This window comes from Odontesthes bonariensis, chromosome 16, assembly GCF_027942865.1.
Source record: "Odontesthes bonariensis isolate fOdoBon6 chromosome 16, fOdoBon6.hap1, whole genome shotgun sequence".
In the NCBI taxonomy this organism is placed as follows: domain Eukaryota; kingdom Metazoa; phylum Chordata; class Actinopteri; order Atheriniformes; family Atherinopsidae; genus Odontesthes; species Odontesthes bonariensis.
The window spans coordinates 32,669,114-32,692,729 of NC_134521.1; the positions used below are offsets into that span (position 1 = coordinate 32,669,114).

Consider the following 23,616-nt stretch of genomic DNA (forward strand, 5'->3'; position numbering starts at 1 on the left):
CCCCATGTAGAGGCTATAGTCCTCGCTGCAGCTGGCCGTTCAAGTCCCACATCCCAAACTTTCCTATCCATTAAAGGCACAAAAGTCCCCTCCCCCCCCCCCCCGAAAAAACCAGCCTTAATGCGCAATAAAATATTATCGTGTTAAATAATTGACAAGTTAACGCGATAATAACGAGTTAACTCGCCCAGCCCTAATATAGATATAGTTTATTAACTAAGAACAAAATTCCTTTATTAACTCATGGACAACAGAATCTAAGTAAAGCGAACCTGTTAGTTTTGGACTAAATGAATCAGACATCATGCAATGCTTAAGAACATTTTAGAATATATATTCCTCTTTAGATCTAACAGGGATTAACATTATTCACTGAACCAATAAACTGGTTAAAGTTAATGGAAGTCTTTTTATATATATTGATACACGTGTCCTTATTGGTTATAGGATGAGGACAAAGACATCCTACATTATGTTTTTACAGTAAACATCACAATGAGGACAAAACCTTTCTGGACTTGAACAGCTTTGAGAGGAATCTTTTAATCTCTTTGGATTGAACCCCGTAAATGATGGGGTTGAGGCTGCCGGGGATGATGTGAAACAAGATGACGCACACTTTTCTGTACTCTGCGTACTGAGGGAAGCGATGCAGCACGATGTTCACCTTTCCACAAATAAACATGATTGTATACACAAAGAGGTGAGTACTGCAGGTCTTTAGGGCTTTACTGTTCAGAGACTTGTTCTTACTGGTCAGACAGACGACTGTAATCTTAGAATAAGTGAGAACGATGCTGCCTATGGAGGCTGTTAGGAGGACCACAGTGAAGGTGAGACCGTAGATGTTATTAATGAAAACGCTCTCACAGGACAGCTTAAACAACGAGGCGTTGTCACAGTATGTATTTTTGATCAGAGTCCTGCATCGGTTCAGCCGGATGGTCAGACCGAGCAGAATCCCGACCAGAAACAAAGTTGCTCCCCAGGCAGAAACTGTCAGCTTTATCAACATCCTATTCGTCATGATTGCAGTGTAACGCAGAGGATTACAGATGGCAACATATCTGTCAAAGGCCATGATCATGAGCACTGTGTGGGCAGCAGTGCCGAATATATGGGAGAAAAAAGCCTGAACCACGCACTCATAGTAACTGATGAGGCGCTCAGACGGAGGAAGAAGAATGTCTGAAAGCACACGAGGCAGCATGACAGAATTTCCAAGAATATCATTAAATATCATGTTGCAAAACAGGAGATACATGGGCTGATGGAGGCTGCTGTCAATGAAAATAAGGACCACAATGCCGACATTAGCTATCATAATAAACAGGTAGGTGAAAAGTAAAAAGAAGAAGATGGGGTACATGGCAGCCTTTTTTACATTCAACCCCTCCAGCTGGAGGGTGAAGCTGTTGAAGGTGTAGTTTTCCATCAACCTGAAACAAAAGAAATCGGTGGATGCAAACGCAACCGGAGCGACAAGTTTAACTGCAGAAAAAATTAGAAACTAAGAAATTAAGTTGGGACATTTGAACCTCTTCAGTGATTGAATGATTACAGAATCAAGACATTACCTGCAGTTCCTCCAGTTTCTTGTTTATTTTTGCATCTACCGGGTGAACTCCAGCCAACTGTGAGGCCACAGACCACAGCCTCTCTTATCTTTATAAAAGCATGTACTCATCTGACAGGGGATGCATGACTTATCGTTAAGCTGGTGGCCATAGAAACAGTCAACACAGTTACTAAACAAAACAAACTTTAACTTTATTCATCCAATTAGGAACATCCGTTTTATAATATTTGTCCTTCTGGATCAATGCCTGGTGAAAATATTTTGTGCGTAAAAGAAAAAAAAACACAATTTGTCACTACCTGACAAAGAATAATTTGATAAATATTATCTTAGTTATTCCCAAATGTTACAGAAACATCTTCTGATGCACGACCTTCGACACATCATCGGTGTTGTTTCCTGGATTCACCGGGTGGTTCGGGTCTTACAACAGACACCCTCCTCCAGGCGACCCGACCGAGGCTGATCAGACCCCGGCCTGTTTCCAAGTAGCATTCTACTGCCCCCACTGCTCTCCAACCAGAGTCATCTGGATGCTTTTTTTGCTGCCTCCACGTTGTTACTTATGGCTCTTCTTCGGTTGGCCCCTGTACCACCCAGTGTGCTGTAGGCCTTGCTCAGAGAGTGGCTGGCACTCGACAGCCCACTTCCACTGGGATACACCTGGTCCTTCACCTGTTCCTCCGACATTCCTCCACAAGCTCTTGATATTTTCCCCCTTTCTCTCTTGAGCCTCCATCCTTTCCTCCCAGGGCACCGTTAGCTCTAGCAAGATTACCTTCTCCAGCCACGACATCCACCTTTCACCCTCAGTCACTAATCTCGGTGTTAGGATGGACCCTCACCTGACCTTTGAGGCCCACATCAAACAACTCTGCAAATCTCCTTCTTCCACCACAGAAACATTGCCAAACTCCGCCCCATACTCACTCTCCCTGATTCCCGAAAAACTTGTCCACGCCTTTGTCTCCTCCAGGCTGGACTACTGCAACGCACTCCTCATCGGGATCCCCAGCAAGAACATCCAGCAGCTGCAGTATATCCAGAACTGTGCTGCCAGGATCCTGATGGGGGTGCGGAAGTACCACCACATCACACCCATCCTCAAATCCCTCCATTGGCTTCCTGTCCAGTACAGGATCGAATTCAAGATTTCCCTTCTGTCCCACCAGTGCCTCCATGACACTGCACCCCCTTTTTAAAAAAGGCCTGAAAACTCACCTTTTTAGAAAAGCCTTTAGTTTACCTGAAAAATCTTAAAATTATTTTTCTGTTTGTTTATTTGTTTTGTTTTGTTTTTTAAATGCTAGTTTTAAAATGTAGCACTCTGAGGTCATTATGTTGATGTAAAGTGCTTTATAAATAAAATATATTATTATTATTATTATTATTATTATTATTTTTTTTTATATTACATTTTTATTGAAGGAAAGTTTCGTAATACAGGGTGTACATTGTGATATATCCTTCTTTTTTGTTATTTTCTTCAAACAAAGAACACACAGTCCCACCCAAGCCCACCCTACCCACCCACACACACTGCCTTAGTATAAAATGAAAGAAAAATAATGCATACATAAAAATACATAAAAATAAAGAACACAAAACAAAACAAAACATAGCACGTCTCGTTTCTGATTAGTATGTCTGAGCATATTATACATACACCCATGCACACATACGTACAGTGCATATATTAACATCTATTCAGACGAATATGTACATGTGTACATGCAAATTTAAAAAATGCATGTATGCCGGGCCATAGTGATCTTAGGGGAGAGTGGTTAGTGTTTCAAAGTATGAAATCAGTGGATCCCACAGTTTATGAAATGTTTTTACTGACCCCCTGGTGAAATACTTAATTTTTTCCAATTTTAGAAAGAGCATTAAATCACTGAGCCAAGTGGATGCCTTTGGTGGGTCAGGGGATTTCCACTTTAGAACCAGCCTTCTTCGAGCCAACAGGGAGCCGAAAGCGAAAGCATTTTCCTGAGTGGTCGTCATTGAGACCTCAGGGTCCACCACTCCAAAAATGGCAAGTTCTGCAGTGGGCTGTATATTAGTACCAAACACATCATTCAATGTTTCACAAACACCTGACCAAAAGTCTATTAGCTTAGGACAGGACCAAAATGTGTGGGTCATGCCAGCTGCAGGCGAATTACAGCGCTCACACCTATCTTCAATGTCTGGATATATTTTGGATAATTTGAATTTGGTGTAATATGCCCTGTGCAAAACTTTAAACTGTATTAAGTTCAGACGTGCACAAGAGGAAGTGCCATTGACTTTATTTTGAGCATATTCCCAAACAGTATCTGAAATTTCTGTCCCCAGTTCTTCTACCCAGTCATTTCGAAGTTTATCTAGTGTTGCACCCTGAAGAGAAGCAATTAAATGATAGATGGATGAGATTTGACCTTTGTGTTGCATATTAACCTTCAGAACTTTCTCCAGCCCTGAATCCACAGGCAAGTGGGGGAAAGTTGGGCTAAGCGTCCGAATGAAATATCTAACTTGGAGGTATCTGAAATGATCTGAACGTTGCAGTTGAAATTTGTCAATAATTTCAGCAAGGCTACCAAAAACACCATCTATGTAGAAATCACCACATTTAGACAAACCTTTTCTTTGCCATTCACTGAATGTATGGTCTAGTAGAGCTGCTGGGAAGAGGTGATTTTTACAGATTGGGCTATACAAGGAGAACTCTGTAAATTTAAAATGCTTTCTAAACTGTGCCCATATTTTGAGAGTTGAGATTACTACAGGAATGGATGTGAACTGTGAGGGTGGTAGTGGTAGTTTAGGTGTTATCAAAGCAGAGAGTGAGGTGGATAGACAAGAATTTGCCTCGACTTGGCACAAGTCTGTGGTTGGGGTCTGGAACCAGCATATGACCTTTTGTATGTTACATGCCCAATAAAAATATTTCAGGTTTGGAAGTGCTAGCCCACCTAGATCTTTGGGTCTTTCTAAAAGTTCCCTGCGAATTCTGGGGTTTTTACTGTCCCACAAAAATGAAGAGAGTACCCTGTTCAATGATTGAAAAAATGTTTTCGGAAGGAAAATCAGGAGACACTGAAACAAATATAAGAATCTAGGCAGCACATTCATTTTTATGCAGTTCACTCTACCTGCAAGTGACAACTGGAGTGCAGACCATCTTTTTATATCAGATTCTAAATTATTGACAAGAGGTTTGATGTTTTTGTTGTATAGTTCTGAGAAGGAACGGGTGATATTTATACCAAGGTATCTAAAGCCTGATTTTGACATGCGGAAAGGAAGTTCACTGTCTGAAAGTTGAAGTGCCAAATTGTTTATAGGAAAACATTCACTTTTGCTTAGGTTTAATTTGTACCCAGAGAACACTCCAAACTCTTTTAAAGTATTCAAAATAGAAGGAACACATCTGACTGGATCTGAAATGTACAACAACAGGTCATCAGCATAAAGAGATAACTTGTGCTCAATTCCCAACCTATGGATGCCACGTATATTAGTAGAAGATCTTAGCTTGATGGACAAGGGTTCTATGGCTAGCGCAAACAACAGAGGGCTTAGCGGACAACCTTGTCGTGTGCCTCTTGACAAAGGAAAGAATTGAGAAGCCACTCTATTAGTCATCACCAACGCTTTGGGGGAGGTATATAACAGGCGGATCCAAGAGATAAATGTAGTACCAAAGCCAAACCTTTCTAATACTGCAAATAAGTAAGGCATTTCTGTCCTATCAAAGGCTTTCTCTGCGTCCAGGGAGACGACCACCTCTGGCAACTCCCTGGACGCTGGGGAGTGGACAACATTAAGCAGCTTCCTGATATTTACGAAAGAGTGTCGGTTCCTCATAAAACCAGTTTGGTCTATTGAGATAATTGGAGATATGACTTTGTCTAATCTTAGGGCAAGGAGCTTAGCTAATATCTTAACATCTGTATTTAAAAGAGAAATGGGTCGATAGGAACCACACTCAAGTGGATCCTTACCTGGTTTTAGAATGAGTGAAATGGAGGCTTCAATAAGACTCTGTGGAAGATGATTTTGTTTCAAAGAATAATTAAACATTTCTAATAGAATTGGAACAAGTTGTTTGCTAAATTTTTTATAAAATTCGACAGGATAGCCATCAGGCCCTGGAGTTTTACTGCTTTGCATGTTCATAACGGCATCAATTATTTCCTGCAGTTGTAAAGGTCTGTCTAAATCATATCTAGAAGCATCTTCTAGAGAGGGGAAGTCTAGATTATCTAAGAACTTATTCATAGTTGAGGTGTCTTGTGGGAATGTGGATGTATACAAGTCTGAGTAATATTCTTTAAAGGTGGCATTTATTTCCTTTGGGTCTACAGATAAAACTTGTGAAGATTTACGAATTTGTGGGATCACCCGAGAGGCGGCTCTACATTTTAATTGATAGGCCAAAAGACGGCCAGCCTTATCACCATGCTCGTAGTAATGTCCTTTGGACCATAGCAGGTGTTTTTCAGTTCTTTCCAATGATAACAAGTCATACTGGCTTTTCAGTTCAATTTTAATTTTGTTTAATTCAGGTGTTGGGGATGCAGCATATTGGTGGTCTATTTTTTTAATTGCTGAAATTAGTTCTTGCTCCCTCTGCTTCTTTTCTTTATTACGTGATGTGGAGAATGAAATGATCTCACCTCTTATAACTACCTTTAGTGTTTCCCACAGAATGGATGGGGAAATTGAATCTGATCTGTTGAATGATAGGAATTCATCTATTGCCCCTGAGATGCGTTTACAAAAATTATTATCAGCCAGTAGGGCAGTATTCAATCTCCAGGTATTATGCAGTGCAAGATTTTGTGAAAATGCAAGATCAAGGATTACCGGTGCATGGTCTGACTCAACAATGGCCATATACTCTGCTTTTTCAACTGCAGGAAGAAGTGTCTTGTCAATAAAAAAATTGTCTATTCTACTGTATGTATGATGCACGTGAGAATAAAAGGAAAATTCCTTTTTCAGTGGGTACAAAAACCTCCATGGGTCCACACAACCAATCTTACATATGAAATCAGAAAGAACTTGGGACATTTTAGATCGAGTAAGAGTTTTGGGACATGAACGGTCCATAGTAGGATCGATTACAGTGTTAAGATCGCCAGCTAGGATTAGCCTATGTGTGTCCAAATCTGGTATGAGAGATATAAGTTTAGAGATAAAGTTGCTGTCATCCCAATTAGGGGCGTACACATTTACAAGTATAGTAGGAGTGTTAAAGAGAGAGCCTGATACTATTATAAATCGGCCTTGAGGATCAGAGATTATTTTGGATGGAGTGAATACGATTTTTTAATGGATTAATATTGATACCCCTCGAGATTTAGTATTGTAGCTGGAGTGAAAGCTTTGCCCAACCCAATTCTTCTTGAGCCTTATCTGATCTGCAGTTGTGAGGTGAGTCTCTTGTAAAAAAACGATGTCCACCTTTAGCTTTTTTAGATGGGAAAAAACACGTGCCCTTTTAATTGGCCCATTGAGCCCCTTAACGTTCCAGCTTGAAAATCGTACTGGTGACGAGCCCACGAACCCGACATTATGTGCGTTACCATCAGACCTATCCAGATAAAACAAACAAAAGAATTGAGTATTGACGAGACGTGCTCATAACGGAATGAAGTGATTTCTTGCCTTCAGAGTCACATGAGAAAAAAAATACATTGGCAGTGTGTAACCCCCTTCCAGTAAAACAAAAAAATCCCCAGCTCCCTAAAAGCACCCTCCCTATCCTAAACAAACAACATACATTACCTATGTCTGTCCTCTGAACAGAGACAGACTGCAGGCTCCCTCCTAATAATACACGAGACTTCCGATACATTCTAAATCGTTCCGTGAAGAGAACAATGACCCTTTAGCTGTCATTGAAACGTATTGGAGTGGAGATATAGTGTCCATGGTTAACAGTAGTCACATACATTTCACCAATATCCTGACAAAAAGAAATGTGAAAAGAGAAGAAAGAAAAAAAAAAAAAAAGTGGGAAAAAAAAAAAAAAACACCGGTTGCAAACAATCCGGTCAGGCTATAGGCGTGTTGTCACAAGCCGGTACGAGTCATTATGTAACAAAGTAGTCGCTAGTATGGCACACGCGCCGTTGTAACAGTAAATTATGGCTCTAAGAAACCCATAACAAGTCTAATAGTGTGGGAGAATAATGTCATGACATTCTCTTGACATGTCAGAGTTACATCGTGTGCCTTGTTGACTGGTTCATATGAATATTGTTGATAGTTAGAATGAGCGTGTTTATGATAAACTGCGAAAGCTAGGCGCCTCCAGAGAGGGCCACGTACACTTGTTATGATAAAACGGTATAAAAGGGTGTCACAAGATGAGCTCGTCGGACATTTTGTACATTCTGTATGCATATTTGCTGTGACAGTTTGTTCAATAAACTCCCCAATGGACGGCTGACCGACGCGTGATTCGTCTCCTATTTTCTCCACAACATAATGGTGACCCCGAATTCGTGAGATTTTGCATCTGGATCCCGGCGGAGCGTGTCCTTGTGCCCCGACAACCGACATCAGCTGTAACAAGCCAGCAGGTTGGATGTTTTTCCTACCAATACGCAGCTGATTTCTGTTAGTGGAGCACGGCTGACCGCTTTTGTCCGGCTTCCCCAAATTTAAAAGAACACAGGAGAGAGTACGGATTCTGCTTCGGTAAGCATTTCATTGTTTACCTCTGCGCAGGGGGGCTGTTGAAATTGTTTGAAATTGTGGGCCAAGGGGAGCCAAATGTTTGAATTAAGATAAAATTGGGTGAACAGCTGCTTATGTGAGTTGTAAAGCAGACAGCTGTGAGCAGCTGGTCTTGCTTGTGTTGTTGTATTTTTTTTTGTGGTAATTAAGAAGGGCTAGTCGCCGGCTCCGGCAAGTTGTGAATCGGGTGAATTCAAACTGGATTAATGAATAAGCTTTAAAGAAGCGGGCAGGTTGTTGAGCAATGGTACCTCTTGCAACTATCAGCCATCCTTCAATGCATTGGGGGTAGGAATACTGACGGGAGTACGGGGTACACTAGACTCATTAAACATATGTGAAAATCATTTTCACTAGTCAAGGAGTAGACGAATACTGATAATTGATTGACTTGCGAACATAAAAGTTTGACGGGTGGATCAATAAGACTTTCAAAAAACTCTGAAATGAAAAAATCCAGTTCTAGAAGGGGCACATTTTAAATATATGTGTTTATATCATTTTATATCTGCTTAGAACTCTTTGGAGTTATCCGAGACCTCAGTATAAAGACATTTAGAAGAAAATTCAAATTCGTTTATGAAATTGGCCACAGGAGATTATATTAAAGAGGTCACAGCGAAGTTGATAAAGTACACGTCAGCGTTTGTTGCATTGGTCAAGAAACCATATCACAAGACTTGTAGAGAAAACACATTTTGTATTCTATATATTGCCGACGCCAACATCTCCTGAAAATTAAAAGTCTAAATGAAAGAAATTGATCATTTAAAACTGTGAAGATTCGAACGGTGACTGACACAAAACTTTGATCGACTGACTTGGTGTGAGTGGGACCGGTCTTCGTTTGTCTGTCAATGTGTGTGAAATCCTGCTGTTTTATGTGAATCTAAAAAGAAGAAAAAGTTATTTTGTAGGATGAATCAAGTAACTCATCTCATCCCTTGACTTTTGAGTATTTTAGTCATTTTGGGTTAACACATAGAGTTAACACAACGTCTTACTTATAATCTTAGGCCAAATAAAAATTAAGTGAGTGCAGAGACACTCAGATTTGCTTCATGGTTATAATTTGCTTCATGGTTATAATTTGCTTCAGTGTTATAGTTTTGATTTATTTAAGATTGTGTATTTTGGTTGAGTGCATCTTGTTATTATTGAATTATTGAATACTGCTGTGATTGGTGTTAAGTTTCTAAAGTTCTATTTTCAACAGGCGAGTGAAGGTGTTTGGCTTTCAGGGGGACAGAGAGTGCTGCGCGGGCACGCTGCTGGTGTGGAGGCACGCCGCTTGTCCTTGACATTTTTCTGCTGCTTCAAATGTTCGTGTGTGATCACATTTTCTTTCCTTGTTGTTTTCCAGGGCACTTTATGGTTGAACTGTAATAATTATTAGTTTTCCTTAGGTAATGTGCTAATTGCAGAGTTGTTATCAGTCGAGTAAATGTTGGTTTCGCAATTCCTAAGGGAGAGTTTCTGTCCTTAGGCCATTGATTCATCACGTCATTGTACGTGAATGTTGACATTCCTGATAAAGAAAGTTTTCGCTTATGCATTGTTTCTGTATCTTTTGGTCTGTATTTTCCTTGTCCACAGCGTGTTAAATTGTATTTCTTTCTCTTTCTTAACAAACGTCATTTTGAGGTGAAGAATAGGGCAATTGGTATTTCTCCCTGTCCACTGCTGGACAGATTGTATTTCTTCCTCTTTCTTAACTTGTTACAAAAGTGTGACAAACGCCATTTTGAGTTGGGGTGTGGTTCAATTGTTATGTTTGGGAGGAGTTAATAACAGCCTAGGAAGTAGACGTAATGGTGTGTTCATATTTGATTGGTTAGAATTCATGTGGTTCATTGGAGGCGGGCTTAGAGGTGTGTTCATATTTTATTGGTTAGAAGTTACGTGTCCCAGACGTGTTTCATTGGAGGTAGATTAAGAGGTGTGTTAAGATTTCGTTGGTCAAAAAATATTTTCATGTCATTGGTCAGAATTGACGTAGCTGTGACGTGCATTGTATCATCTGGATTGGTAGAGAGACAGTGTGTATGGATTGGTTCGGAAGCATCCGGATGTGAGCAAAAGGGGGGGGCAACGCCTTGAGCCTAAGTCACTTCAAACAGAGTAAGCATTAACTGAGCTTTCGATTAGCAATAAATTAACATTGGGTAGCATTAGTAATTCAGCTAGTACTGATTAGCAATAACTAGCATTGTTTAGCAGTGATTAGCATTGGGTAACAAGAAAGTTAGTATTGATTAGCAATAATTAGCATTGATTAGCAATCACTAACATTGATTAGCGATAATTAGCATTGAATAGCATAATTAGCATTCAATTAGCATCGGTCAACAAGAAAGCTAGTATTGATTAGCAATAAGTAGCATTGATTAGCAATAGTTAGCATGGTTAGCATTGTTAGCATTTCGTTAGCCATAATTAGCATTGATCAGAAACACAATTAGCATTGATTAGCAATAGCAATAAGGCAAATATTGGTTTAAATCTTAATTAGCAATAGGTTAGCATTTATTAGCAACAGCTAGGAAGCTAACAGCAATTGGCATTGGTTAGCAAACATCAACATTAGCAATAATAGTAACCTAACTCCAAACTAGAAGTCAAAAAGCTAAATTAGCCTAACATTGAATTAACATTGGTTTAATTTAAGTTTAAAAAACCAACCTAGAGCATAAGCTTTCAAAGCTAACATAGGCCAACCTGAACATTAGCATTGACAATATCCAATCCAATAATTAGCAGCATCTAAGCTAAATTTAGCCGAGCATTAAATTAGCATTGATTAGAGTTAGTTTAATTTAAATTGACTTTCAAGAGTTGTTTAAAAAAAAAAAAAAAAAAAAAGGGGGAATAAGAATAATAATAATAATAGGAAAATTAGGGACAATAAATAAGTAAATAAAAAGAAAAAGTCAAAAGAAGGGAACTAACTAGGTGAAACAATGGATGTAACACCAACAATAACCATCAGCGCCAAACATCCTGAACATTCCAAAGATATTAAAAAGATATCTCAAAAATGGGAAAAACAAACAAAAACAAAAATAATTTCTCACCCTGGCCAAAAGGTGGCACTTTCAATGTAACTACCTGTAAGATTATGGAACAAAGGATAAAAGCAAAAAGAGACAGGAAAAAAGAGAGCTTGAATTAAAAGTTTTACATTTCTTTGAAAATGCAGAGCTATATCCAACACTACCAGGAGCAGTAAACATACAAGGAGATTCTGAAATAAAAAAATCATAAAATATCTCATGAACGTCCAGAACCACAAATAGCTACATCAAGCAGTCATGGAGCTCCTGAGCCAGACGCCGTCTGTAATTCAGATCAAGCAAGGGGACAGCTCCCACAATACCAAAAATCACCAGAACTGGCACCTCCAGTTCAAAAGGCATCTTCTGAAGAACATAAGAGTCCAACAGCGTCAGCACCGAGTTCGATAGAAATGACGCAGGGACAGTATGTGCCGTGGCAGACGCTCGACCTAGGGGGGCTGGTTGCTCGATTGCCGGACATTCACACAGGTGCAAGTGGATGGATAAGAGCTTTTGAACAAGAGACTGTGCATAAACTGTTGTCTGTGGGACACATTAAGGCAGTGTGGGCACTGTGTTTTGGAACTTCTACCATGGAGGGCATTTTGAGACACAGTGAGAATGACTGGATGTTAAGCCACCGAGCTGATGGAACTGACTTTAATGCATATCGAGCTGCACTCTGGAGAGCGTTACGAGCTGAGTTTCCTGTAAGAGTGGACCTCGAAGCATTAAAGGGGGAGCCACTGTCAGAAACAGAGAGTCCGGTTGTGTACATTGCACAACAATTGAAGAAATGGAAACAAGAACTGGAACAAGACATTGAACAAAACCCAGTGCTCAACTCTGTGTTCAGAGTTTCCATCAAAGAGGCTCTGCCTGCCCCAGTTCAGGGGAGGCTGGAGGATGTGGTGGGGTTGAATTCAATGTCACATGGGCAATTCCGAGACCACGTGGTGCATGCAGTAAACAAATACAGAAAAGAACTGAAACGGAAGGAGCAGGAGGAGGATATGCAAAGGGAACTTGCACGGTTGCAGTTAGAAGAACTGCAAGCGAAGCAAGAAGTACGAAATGAGGCCATGACAGCGGGGGCCGCTGAACGGCCATCACAGGGGCGAGTCCATCGTCGACCCTGTCAAAGGTCAAAAAGAGGTGCACCTGGAGGACGAAGGTCCTCGGGAGCATGTTGGGCCTGTGGCGAGAGGGGACACTTTGTTTACAGCTGTCCGAGAGCACCGAGAAACCCGAGTGTTCGGCAGGACCGTGGCCAGTCCCTGCGGGGCGGAGCAAGTGACCCGGCAGGTCCATGGCGTTCCTCGGACAGAGGAATCCCAGTATTGGTTTACATTGACATATAGAGGTAAGAAGTACACTTACATCAGACGTACTCAAAAGGGTTTAAAAACCGCCCTCAGGTGTGTCATCATTACAAAACAAAACAAAGTTTTTAAGTTAAATGTGTCACTATTACTAAGTTTCTAAAACTTAAATTTAAATATGTCACTATTACAAAACAAAACAAAATTTCTAAATTTAAAATTTAAAATGTGCCACTATTACAATATTTGTAAAATCTAAACAAAACCAAGTTTCGAATTTAAATTTTAGCATTGATAGCCTAAGTTAGAGTATCTATTTATCCCATAGGAAATTACTGATATCTCTCCATCCCACTTGGAGGGAGTAAGTAAAGCGCCGTATCCAAAATAAATAAATGTATTAATGAATAAAATTAAAATAAAACAAGTATGATCTTCTTTTGGGAGGATTATGCAATAGAATGTGCTTCCTCGGGAAGGAATCATGAAAAATCCAAAGATCAAAGGTTGAAAGCGCAACTGGAGAGGACAACCGAGGCTAAGTTAGCCTTTGAAAGTTTGAAACAAAATTAGCAAAAGTCATCCAAAACGGGCAACATTAGTCTATGAGAAGCCATTTTTCTTATATGTCTCCAATAGACACCATAAGATTTCAGAACTAATAAATCAGAGTAGGTATGTTGTGACTCAGGCAGGATGTTTGCAGGTGGTTTATCTTTTGACACATCCAGAGGTGAGAATACAGAAGTGTACTACATCGGGATCTGCGGATGTCATTCCACGTGAGTTCGAAGGAGAACCACATGAGCGTGTGTCAGAGGCTGTGAGATACATTAAACTGAGACCTGTCTTAGAAGCAACTTCACTTGTGCAGGCTGACGTGACTTATGTTGTGTATGGATCATGTGTTGAGATCATTTGGGTGATCATGCAGGTTTTGCAGTTGTGAAACAGGAAGGTGGAAAACTTTGTGCGGGTGAGAGCTGAGAAGGGTGAACAGCCATGTTCGGCACAGTTGGCTGAACTGAAGGCATTAACGGAAGCATGTTGACTGGTGAAAGGTAAGGTTACGAATGTGTACACAGATTCTGCATATGCTCATGATATTTGCTATTTGTCTGAAGCAGTTTTGAAGCAGAGAGGGTTCAGGAGGTCAGACGGAAGTCCAGTGCGACAGGAGGTCCAAATGAAGGAGCTGATTGCAGTCATGAAAATTGAAAATTGGCAGTGATAAAGTGTCATATAATCGTAAAGGTAACGAAGTGGTCGGTAAAGGTAATAAAGCGGCTGATGAAGCAGCGAAAGTAGCATCAAAGTGCCAGCTTGCTGTTTTGGCACCAATGGAGCCAGAGGTCACGCCACCACAAAGATATTGGTCATACATATTGGATAAATAGTAGTGTTGCACCGATACCATTTTTTGGCCCCGATACCGATACCGATACCTGGCTGTGCAGTATCGGCCGATACCGATACCATACCGATACCACTCTGTTTGAAAAAAATAAAAATTAATATATATATATATATATATATATATATATATATATAATTTTTTTTTTTATATATATATATATATATATATATATATATGAAGAGCTGCATACTACTTAGATGTAAAATGTTAAATCTTTATTAGTTTACAAGTTCATAAAACACATGGGGTGGGGGGCTCCGATCTAATGGAGAGAGAGAAGGATTGGGAACGCAGGCTTCCTTGGTCGCGACACACACGACAGACTAACCCTTAACACAGCACACTGAATGAAAACCCACTACAAGTCAGGCTAGCTTCACTAGCTTTAAGGCACGCTTTAAACACAGCACACGGAATGAAAACCCATTACAAGTCAGGCTAGCTTCACTAGCTTTAAGACACGCTTTAAACACAGCACACGGAATGAAAACCCACTACAAGTCAGGCTAGCTTCACTAGCTTTAAGGCACGCTTTAAACACAGCACACGGAATGAAAACCCACTACAATTCAGGCTAGCTTCACTAGCTTTAAGACACGCTTTAAACACAGTACACGGAATGAAAACCCATTACAAGTCAGGCTAGCTTCACTAGCTTTAAGGCACGCTTTAAACACAGCACACGGAATGAAAACCCATTACAAGTCAGGCTAGCTTCACTAGCTTTAAGACACGCTTTAAACACAGCACACGGAATGAAAACCCACTACAAGTCAGGCTAGCTTCACTAGCTTTAAGGCAAGCTTCAAACACAGCACACAGAGTCAACACACCACAAAACACGCGGCTAACCTGCAGCATATGGCGCCCGTTTAACCACAGACCCGTCACTCCTCCCCACGCAACCCCACCAATCAATACCACATAACAATAGGCCGACCTATACATAAACACTAAAACACGAAGTTAAAAGGAGAGGAATACTTAACTCGCCCACTTGGCGAGACCCTCCCCCGGGGTCTGAGCTTGTGCCGCCGTCCAACTCCCCGGGGCTTTGCTGGACGGCGAAGACGGTAACTGGCTGTCGGCTGGTAGTGCGCTGTCAGGACCGCACAGGGAGTGATGCCGGTCCAGCACTCTCTATCGTGGACCCTGTTTTGACTACAGGAAGCACCCAGCCTCCCCTCCTCACACTCGCGCTGCAAACTCCCCCTGGCTAGCTGACTTCGTCGCCGGCAGCTCTAGATGACTGCCAACGGCACCCTCCCCAGCTGACAGAGTGCCGTGTCGCCAGACATCTTGCTCCTCACACATAGAAAAAGCTGCCCCGGCATTGGTTAAGAGCGGCTATTGGCCCGCTCTCATTGGTCTGGAGCAGGCCAATAGCGATAGCTGCACAGTGATCACAACACAGTGTAGCGAGTGTCGTGAGACGTTCAAGTGTCATACAAGTATCGGAAATGGTATCGGCGCCCTATTTGTTGGTACTCGCCGATACCGATACCACCATTTTAGTGCCGATCAGGGCCCCGCCCGATACTGGTATCGGTATCGGTGCAACACTAATAAATAGTCGTAAAAAATTTTTTTGGTAAGAGAATTGATCCATCTGTTTATCATTCCATCAGAGATTAGTTCAAATAATGGTTAAGTGTTTGTTTAGAAAAGTGCAAGAGGCATTCTGCAGCAGCTGCGAATCAAGCAGCGCTGTGGGGCCGTTTATCATCCACAGAGTCAAGGGATGGTTGAGAGGATCAATGGAACCTGGAAAGTGAAATTGAATTGAATCTGTGCTTCAACTAAACTAAACTAGATGCTTTGCCGCTTGCACTAATGAGCTTTCGTATGCAGACTCATAGAGTCACGCACTAACACCGCATAAAATGCTAACGGGTCGACCCATGCCGGCACCTCAGTCGAGAGGTCCCTTTAAAGGGCCCCCACTTGAGCAGGTGCAAACAGAGTGGACAGCTTACATGAAGCAATTAACTGCAATCCACAGAACAATCTATCTACAGGAGGAGACCAGAGACTCAGGTCTCGAACAGCTGGTTGAGAGGCCAGTGGTGCCAGGTGACCAGGTGCACATCAAAGTGTTCCGAAGGAAGTGGCTTGAGCCAAGACGGAAAGGACCGTACACAATGGTGCGAGCAACGTCAACAGCAGTTCAAATGGAAGGTAGCAACACATGGTACCATTTGAATCACTGCACTGAGGTTCGGTCTAAAGACACATTCGGAGTCGAGTCCGAGGGAAAGGATTAACAAAAGGAAGAGGTTAAGATTTCTGACACTGAGGAGAACAAGGCCTGGAGATGTTGGACGGGATCCCGCATACAGGAGAGACTGGAAGGGTCCCGTGATGAAGCCACCCCGCAGGGAAGTAGCGACATCCTATTTTCTCCACAACAATAGGTAAACCTAGATGTGATAATGAACTCAGTTCACTGTCTGGCAAGTATGTCAAGTTTAAGTCAAAGTTCAAACACAGTGTACTGAGTCCCAGCAGTAGGCTACAATTCAGAGACCGCCACTGTTATTCTAAGATACCTGGCGCCATCACCCGGCGGTCGTAGAATGCCGTTGCCTTCTCTGGTGTGTCAAAGTCCAGGGTTTCTCCTTTGAAGAAGACGCGCAGCGTGGCTGGAAACCGCAGTCGGAACTTTATCCCCTTCAGGTAGAGTGCATGTTTGATGCTGTTGAATTCCGCCCTCCTCTGAGATAAATTGTTGCTGTAGTCGGGGTAAATCCGAACGGTGGCATCCTTGTATTGCAAGGTGTTCTGTCTGGCAAAGCGGAGGAGACGTTCCTTATCTTGAAAGCGGTGAAAGCATATCAGAAATGTGCGTGGATTTTGCCCAGTTGTTGCTGGCGTATTCCCTACTCGATGCGCTCTGTCCAAGACTGGGGCTGAGTCGAATACTTTGTCTCCTGTGAGCTCCAACAACATTTTGGACATAAACGTCACAGTCTCTCCATCACTTTCACTGCCCTCTGGTACACCTACGATTCTCAAGTTGGACCTACGCGAACGGTTTTCTAGGTCTTCAATGCGATCGAGAAGGGCAGCATTTTGCTTGCGCAGCGAATCGATGGCTAGCTCCGCTGCGTTGACTTTCTCGAAATTATCACCTGCTAAAGTTTCTGCTGCGGTCAGGCGCATTTGAAAACCATCCACCGTCCCTCGCAAAGCGTCAACAGAGGCATGCAAAGGTCCGACAGATTCCTGGATTAGACTGGAGATGTCCTCTTTTATGCTGGCACGTTGTTTAGACAGTTCTTGCACCAGTTGAGACATTGATATTCCTTCTTCTTGGGAGAAACGGTTAGAAGGAGACGCCATTGAAGCTAGCTTGCTGGCAATCGTATTCCGTGTAGTTGGTGGAGCAGGATTTTGTTTTGGTTTTGAGGACCTGCTCATTATATGTTTGTAACTATGGTATATACACTCTTTTCTCCGTTTATGAAACTAAGTTTTGTTGGACAATGAACAGTGAAATTAAAAGTTATTTTCGAGTGAGGTCAGAGCTCTTCACCCTTGCTGCCTATCTCGCCATGGCACCGGAAGCCTCCCCTTATTATTATTATTAAGATCAGTTGTCTTGTGGCCTCCGAGACCAAGATGATATCGGGTCTCATACTGGACTGGGTGATATTTGGTGGAATTTTCAGCTGCCTTTCCAGGTCAACTGTCATCGCCCAGTCTCATGCCGTGGAGAGCAAAACAACAGAGCAGTTCTTCGGTGCTCTCTCTGGCTTTTGTCCTTCATTTACGAAGTGAATGGCCTTGGCTGTCGCTTGGTAGTATCGGCTGTCCTCGATCCCCTTGCTGTATGCCTCCACATTGGATTTCAGGACCTGGTCGTGCCTCCATCGATACCGCCCAGTGCCTTGGAGCAGCTGCTCAAGATATGTTCTAGTGTCCCTATTCGGGGACACAGAGGGCATGCAGGTGTTTCTTTTTTTTCCCAAGTGCACAGGTTGGATGGACTGAGGAGAACATCATAGACCCCCTGAATCAAGAACTTCATCCTCCGGGGGTTTCACCTCCAGATTTCACTCTAAGTGACACTGTGCTTCAGCCAAGTTTCAGCTTGTTGGAGTGCCTCAACTGCCCTCCACTTCCTCCCTGTCCTCACAACAATCCCTGCCCCTTTTGCGTCTCTGGATCCCAAGCACTGCAGGTGTTCCGGTGCCTGTCCCACGGTGAACTCCTCTCTGACCGAGCTGAAAGGGAGCCTGAGCTTGTTTGTGTTCCCATACAGGCCGATGTTACTTAGGCTGCATGGCCGTCCCAGCCATCTCCGTAGATAGCTGCTCACCTTTTGCTCAAAGCCTTCCACCACAGTTATTGGGATCTTGTAGATTAGCAGAGGCCAGAGGAGTCTTGGGAGGATTCTATGCTGGTATACCCAAGCCTTGAATCTACCAGGGAGCCCAGACTTGTCCATCGTCTTCAGCCAGCCCTCTCGGTCAGCACTGGTTGCCTTGATGGAATCTGTCATTGAGGCTGCAGTTGAAGACCTTCCCTAGGCTCTTCACTGGTTTCTCGATGACTGACGGGATTTGATGCTCTCCCAGCTTGAAGCAGAATTTGTCTGTGACTTTCCCCTTCTTTAGAACCAAGGACCTGGACTTAGCAGGTTTGAAGCTCATAAGTGCCCAGGCCGTGAGTCTCTTCAACCCCTGGATGATCCACCTTGCTCCTGGTACAGCTGTTGTTGTCACCGTGAGGTCGTCCATGAAGGCTCTGATGGGAGGTTGCCTCACTCCAGACTTGCTGAGTGGGCCTCGGCATTCTGGTTCAACTGCCTTAACCAGCATGTTCATTGCCAGCGAGAGGGTCACTGAGATGGTGCAACCAGTGATTATTCCCACTTCCAGCCGGTGCCAGTAGGATGTTGACTGGGTAGAGGAAACTCTCAAGTTGAAACTGCTGTAATAGTCCAGGATGAGGTCTGTCACCATCTGGGGTAGGTGGTGTTTCTCCAGTGCAACCTCCAATAGCTTGTGGGGTATTCAGCCGAAAGCGTTGGTGAGATCTAGCCAGAGTACAGCCAGGCCTCTTCTGCTTTCTCTTGCCTCCCTGATGAGCTGTGTGACCATGCCTGTGTGTTCCAGGCACCCTGAGATACCTGGTATGCCTCCCTTCTGCACAGAAGTGTCGATGTACTTATTGCTCAACAGGAAGCTGGAGAGTCGCTTGGCCACGATGCTGAAGAAGATTTTGCTCTTTTTGCGCTGAGCAGGGAGATGATCCGAAACTGGTTGATGTTCTCGGATTTCTCTTCTATCGGGATGTACACTCCCTCAGCATACCTCCATGAATGAGAAATCTTCCCTCTCTTCCAGATCACCTTCAGGGCCTTCCAAAGCCTTGAGGTGGTTGTTAATGGCATCATTGGTGCAGGTGAGGGAGCCCGTCCTCTTTTGACCAAGGAGTTGCTTGGTTAGCTTGAAAGGATTGGCCAGAAATGCTGCCCTCTTCCTTGTTCTCTCTCTCTCCGCCTCCTATGGGACTCTGCCCTGTGCAGGGTCAAGAGTTGTTTCCTCAGAATCGCTCTCAGGTCCACGAGGCCAGTTCTCTCAACTTCCCCCGCTCATCGTCATCGTTTTCCGATGATGGTCCACATCCCCCTTGGCTGTCCCTTGCAGGATCTGGTCTACATCCACATCAAACTGCTTCCACTTAGCTCTTTTGGAGGATTGGGGCGTCTTGTCACTTGGATCCTTGGTTGGGCTGCAGGGGCGCAGTTGGTTCTTGCGGCTGCAGCTTGCTGCCTCTGCGGGTTGTCAGGAGATGCTGTCTTTTGGGAGGGGCTTAGGGTGGCAGCCGAGCTTCTGACAGCTGGTGTTGGTGATACTAGGTGGCTCTGGGCACTGTGGTTTGCCTCTGGGACTGTCTCCTCCCTCGTCTTACCAGAAGAGACTTCTGTGCATTGTGTCATCATCACCCAGTCTGTTCCTGTTTGTCACTGGTACCACCAAAGTACTTCAGTTACAGAAACATCTTCTGATGCACAACCTTGGACACATCATCAGTGTTGTTACCTGGATTCACCGGGTGTTTCAGGTCTTACAAAATGGATATAGTTCTCAGTACGAAACTTCTACGACCTCTCAAAGGAGGACACCCCTCTCCTTGCAAAGAGAGTTATTGGTTCTTATTGCAGTTGATGTAAAGTGACCTCGAACACTCTGTTCTTTAATCAATATGTTGTGTGGAAGGTGTGCAGTGTTGTCCAATTTATCGAGAAGCTTGTGCAACATTCTTTTTTTCCACAATAAGCTCCAGGGTTTCCAGAGCAGTTAGATTTACTGAGCAAAGGGGTGGTCGGTGGCATAGTTGGTTGTGCAGGCACCCCATGTATAGAGGCTACAGTCCGGTTCAAGTCCCTCACGGCTCTTTGCTGCATGTCATTCCCCCTCTCTCTGCTTCCTGTCTCTCTTCAACTGTCCTGTCCATTAAAGGCATAAAAGCCCAAAAAATCATATAAAAAAAAAAAAAGATTTACTGAGCAAGACTTCTTAAGCGGTTTCTTTAATTACTAGCTTGGATGCTGCTGCCACAACAGACGGCTGCAAAGATAAATGTAGGATAGATGTAATCTCCCCTTGAGTTCAAATGTTTGAAACAAATGTTCCAAAGAGTGACCTTGAATGATTAAATTAACAGTGAAACCCGAGAGCACACCTGTGAACATAAATTAAAGAACAGCTATGCTGATGATAGGATTTGATCTTTTATCTAAACAATTTCATGCGTATTATGAGCATTTTCAGCAAATGCTCAGAGCCATTTATACAGTCTTTATGTTGCAAGTTTGAATGAATGATTCAGTAAACAACCTTTCTAAGGTTGATCAATGAATAGAGCCAAACGTTTAGTTGTGTTGTCTGGTGACAGTCACTATGGCCACCAGCTTGGCGTTACATCATGCATTCTCAGATGAATAGATGTCTTTATAAAAAGAAGATGGAGCTTGGTACTCCTGCCAGACAGTCAGCTGGTGGGTATTTGTTAACTGAAAAAAAAAAATAGATGAGAAATAACAGGTAATCTCTGATTTATTTTTTTCAATGTATGCCTAAACATGATGTAAAGTCCTGTGTTTTTCCACACAAGCTTTATCCAAACTACCAAATGTTAGAACATTAGTTGCTGATAATCTGTTTATTTTTGCAAAGAAGTCCCCATGTTTGATATCTATTGTTTCAGGTTGATGGAGAACTACACCTTCAACAGCTTCACCCTCCAGTTGGAGGGGTTAAAGGTCAAACAGGCTTCCATGTACCCCGTCTTCTTCTTTTTTCTCTTCTCCTACCTGTTTATTATGATAGCTAACGTCGGCATCGTCGTCCTTATTTTCATTGACAAAAGCCTCCACCAGCCCATGTATCTCCTGTTCTGCAACCTGCCGGTTAATGACGTCATCGGGAACTCTATCCTGTTGCCTCGTCTGCTTTCAGACATCCTGAAGCCTCCTTCTAAGCTGCTGATCGCTTACTATGAGTGTGTGGTTCAGGCTTTCACCACTCACATGTTCGGCACCACGTCCCACACGGTGCTCATGATCATGGCCTTTGACAGATATGTTGCCATCTGTAATCCTCTGCGTTACGCTGCCATCATGACCAACAAAATGGTGATGAAGCTGACGGTTTCTGCCTGGGGAGTGGCCTTCGTTTTGGTCGGGATTCTGCTGGGTCTAACCATCCGGCTCAACCGATGCAGGACTCTGATCACCAACCCATACTGTGACAACGCCTCGTTGTTTAAACTGTCCTGTGAGAGCGTTTTCATTAATAACATCTACGGTCTCACCTTCACTGTGGTTCTGTTCACAGCCTCCATAGGCAGCGTCGTTCTCACCTACACCAAGATTACAGTCGTCTGTCTGACCAGTAAGAACAAGTCTCTGAACAGCAAAGCCCTGAAGACCTGCAGCACTCACCTGGTTATGTATATGGTCATGCTTTTCTGTGGAATGCTCGTGATAGCACTTCATCGCTTCCCTCAGTACTCTAACGAGAGAAAAATGTCTGCCATTTTGTTCCATATCATCCCGGGCAGCCTCAACCCCATCATTTACGGGGTTCAGTCCAAAGAGATACAGAAATTCATGTTGAAGATGTTCCGGTCCAGAAAGGTTTTGTCCTCGAAATGATGCAGAAGTCATGAACTGGTTTGATTTATGCTAAATGTTTTCTTATAATCTGTCAGTTCATGAATGTATAAAAACGATTTATATTCATTATTTCATCCCGTATTTACCACGCAGGTGCTTTAATCTTCCTAACTTTGATCTATCTCAGTAATTAGTCATTTTAACACTATGACAAACATTGTTTTTTCTGCCCTTAAACTAAGAACTGGTGAGTATATTTCAAAATACAAAAAAAAGAACGTCAAAAATCTGAAATAAACTAAATGTACATCTTCATATTTATGAGATCCATGTGGTGTTTGCCACAGTAATGTTAATTAAAGTTGTAAATCGGAAATGATTTCCAATATATCAGCAAAAATGAAAATAAAGTCGGTTGTATTTTCCTACAGAACAACATGATGTCTCAAAGTTCTTTATTTGTCCAAAAACATCTTGATTTAACGGAAAAAGCAGAGCTGCTCGCCGATCCTCTTTGGATCAGTTAATGATGGAATTATAAATTCAGACATTAAGAACATAACAGGAGTTTAAAAGTGGTTTAAATCAGTTTCCTGATGGAAACACAACTTTTAATGACATTTTCTGATCTTTGGTCAAACTTGTACAGATGTTGTTGTTATTTAGGCCAATGCTTGATGAAAAGTGGATCACACAGCAGATGATTATGATGCTGCTTCATCATCAAACTGGGACGACAGGGAAGCCGCTGATCCAGCAGATGGCGCCTCGTCCTGGTGGAAAATCATCTCAAATCACATTTTTCTGCATATCTGTGAAATAACACAGGACCGGAAGTATCATAAAGTATGATAAATAAGCCATGATGTCATAGAATACAGCATATTGCTAATGATAAACATGTGTTAGATGAAGATTTAGTGAAAATGCAGATGTTAAACAGCCACAGCTGTCTTGGTGCTTCAGAGATAATTGATTAATTTACTCAGCTGAAGGTTCAGTTTCATGCAGATAAATTTCAGAGTTTGGACATGGAATAAAGATGAAAGTTTGATCAGTTTAAAACTGTAAAAAGATGAAAGTTTGATCGGTTTAAAACTGTAAAAAGATGAAAGTTTGATCAGTTTAAAACTGTAAAAAGATGAAAGTTTGATCAGTTTAAAACCCACCATCGTTGCTGTCACAGGATCCTGAACATTTGTGTTGCTTTAGATAATTTCCTAAAGTGGTGGATGCTATATCTTTGGAATTAATAAAACAAAACTATGGGTCATAAAAAGGCTGCTGGACAATATTATTTAAATGTTTGAGCTCTAACAGTAAACATTACAAAGACAGATGGGGGGACAGAACCCCCCAACACAGAAGGAAGCAGG

At 42.5% G+C, this 23,616-nt stretch overlaps 3 protein-coding genes across 3 annotated transcripts; 1 reads left to right on the forward strand and 2 right to left on the reverse strand.

The window, feature by feature from the left end:
• Positions 1 to 490: 490 nt before the first annotated feature.
• On the reverse strand, positions 491 to 1,438 carry LOC142401377 (olfactory receptor 8G17-like). The gene has a single exon (XM_075486776.1). It carries the CDS (start codon positions 1,433 to 1,435, stop codon positions 491 to 493), a length of 945 nt encoding a protein of 314 aa, XP_075342891.1. The 5' UTR covers positions 1,436 to 1,438.
• Positions 1,439 to 2,075: 637 nt separating this feature from the next.
• Positions 2,076 to 18,167, reverse strand: LOC142401378 (uncharacterized; the record flags this gene model as incomplete). The annotated part of the gene is given in 7 exon segments (XM_075486777.1): positions 2,076 to 2,129; positions 2,132 to 2,214; positions 2,217 to 2,297; positions 2,300 to 2,356; positions 17,708 to 17,992; positions 17,995 to 18,076; positions 18,078 to 18,167. Coding segments are annotated over 7 exon segments (732 nt in total), but the record flags the coding sequence as incomplete, so codon positions are not given.
• Positions 18,168 to 21,334: 3,167 nt separating this feature from the next.
• LOC142401967 (olfactory receptor 8G17-like) lies at positions 21,335 to 22,279 on the forward strand. The gene has a single exon (XM_075487417.1). The coding sequence runs from the start codon at positions 21,335 to 21,337 to the stop codon at positions 22,277 to 22,279; it is 945 nt and encodes a 314-aa protein (XP_075343532.1).
• Positions 22,280 to 23,616: the final 1,337 nt, after the last annotated feature.

Excerpts from the sequence above, each read along its gene's own strand:
- LOC142401377 (XM_075486776.1), bottom strand. The coding sequence starts at position 1,435 with ATGGAAAACTACACCTTCAACAGCTTCACCCTCCAGCTGGAGGGGTTG.
- LOC142401967 (XM_075487417.1), top strand. The coding sequence starts at position 21,335 with ATGGAGAACTACACCTTCAACAGCTTCACCCTCCAGTTGGAGGGGTTA.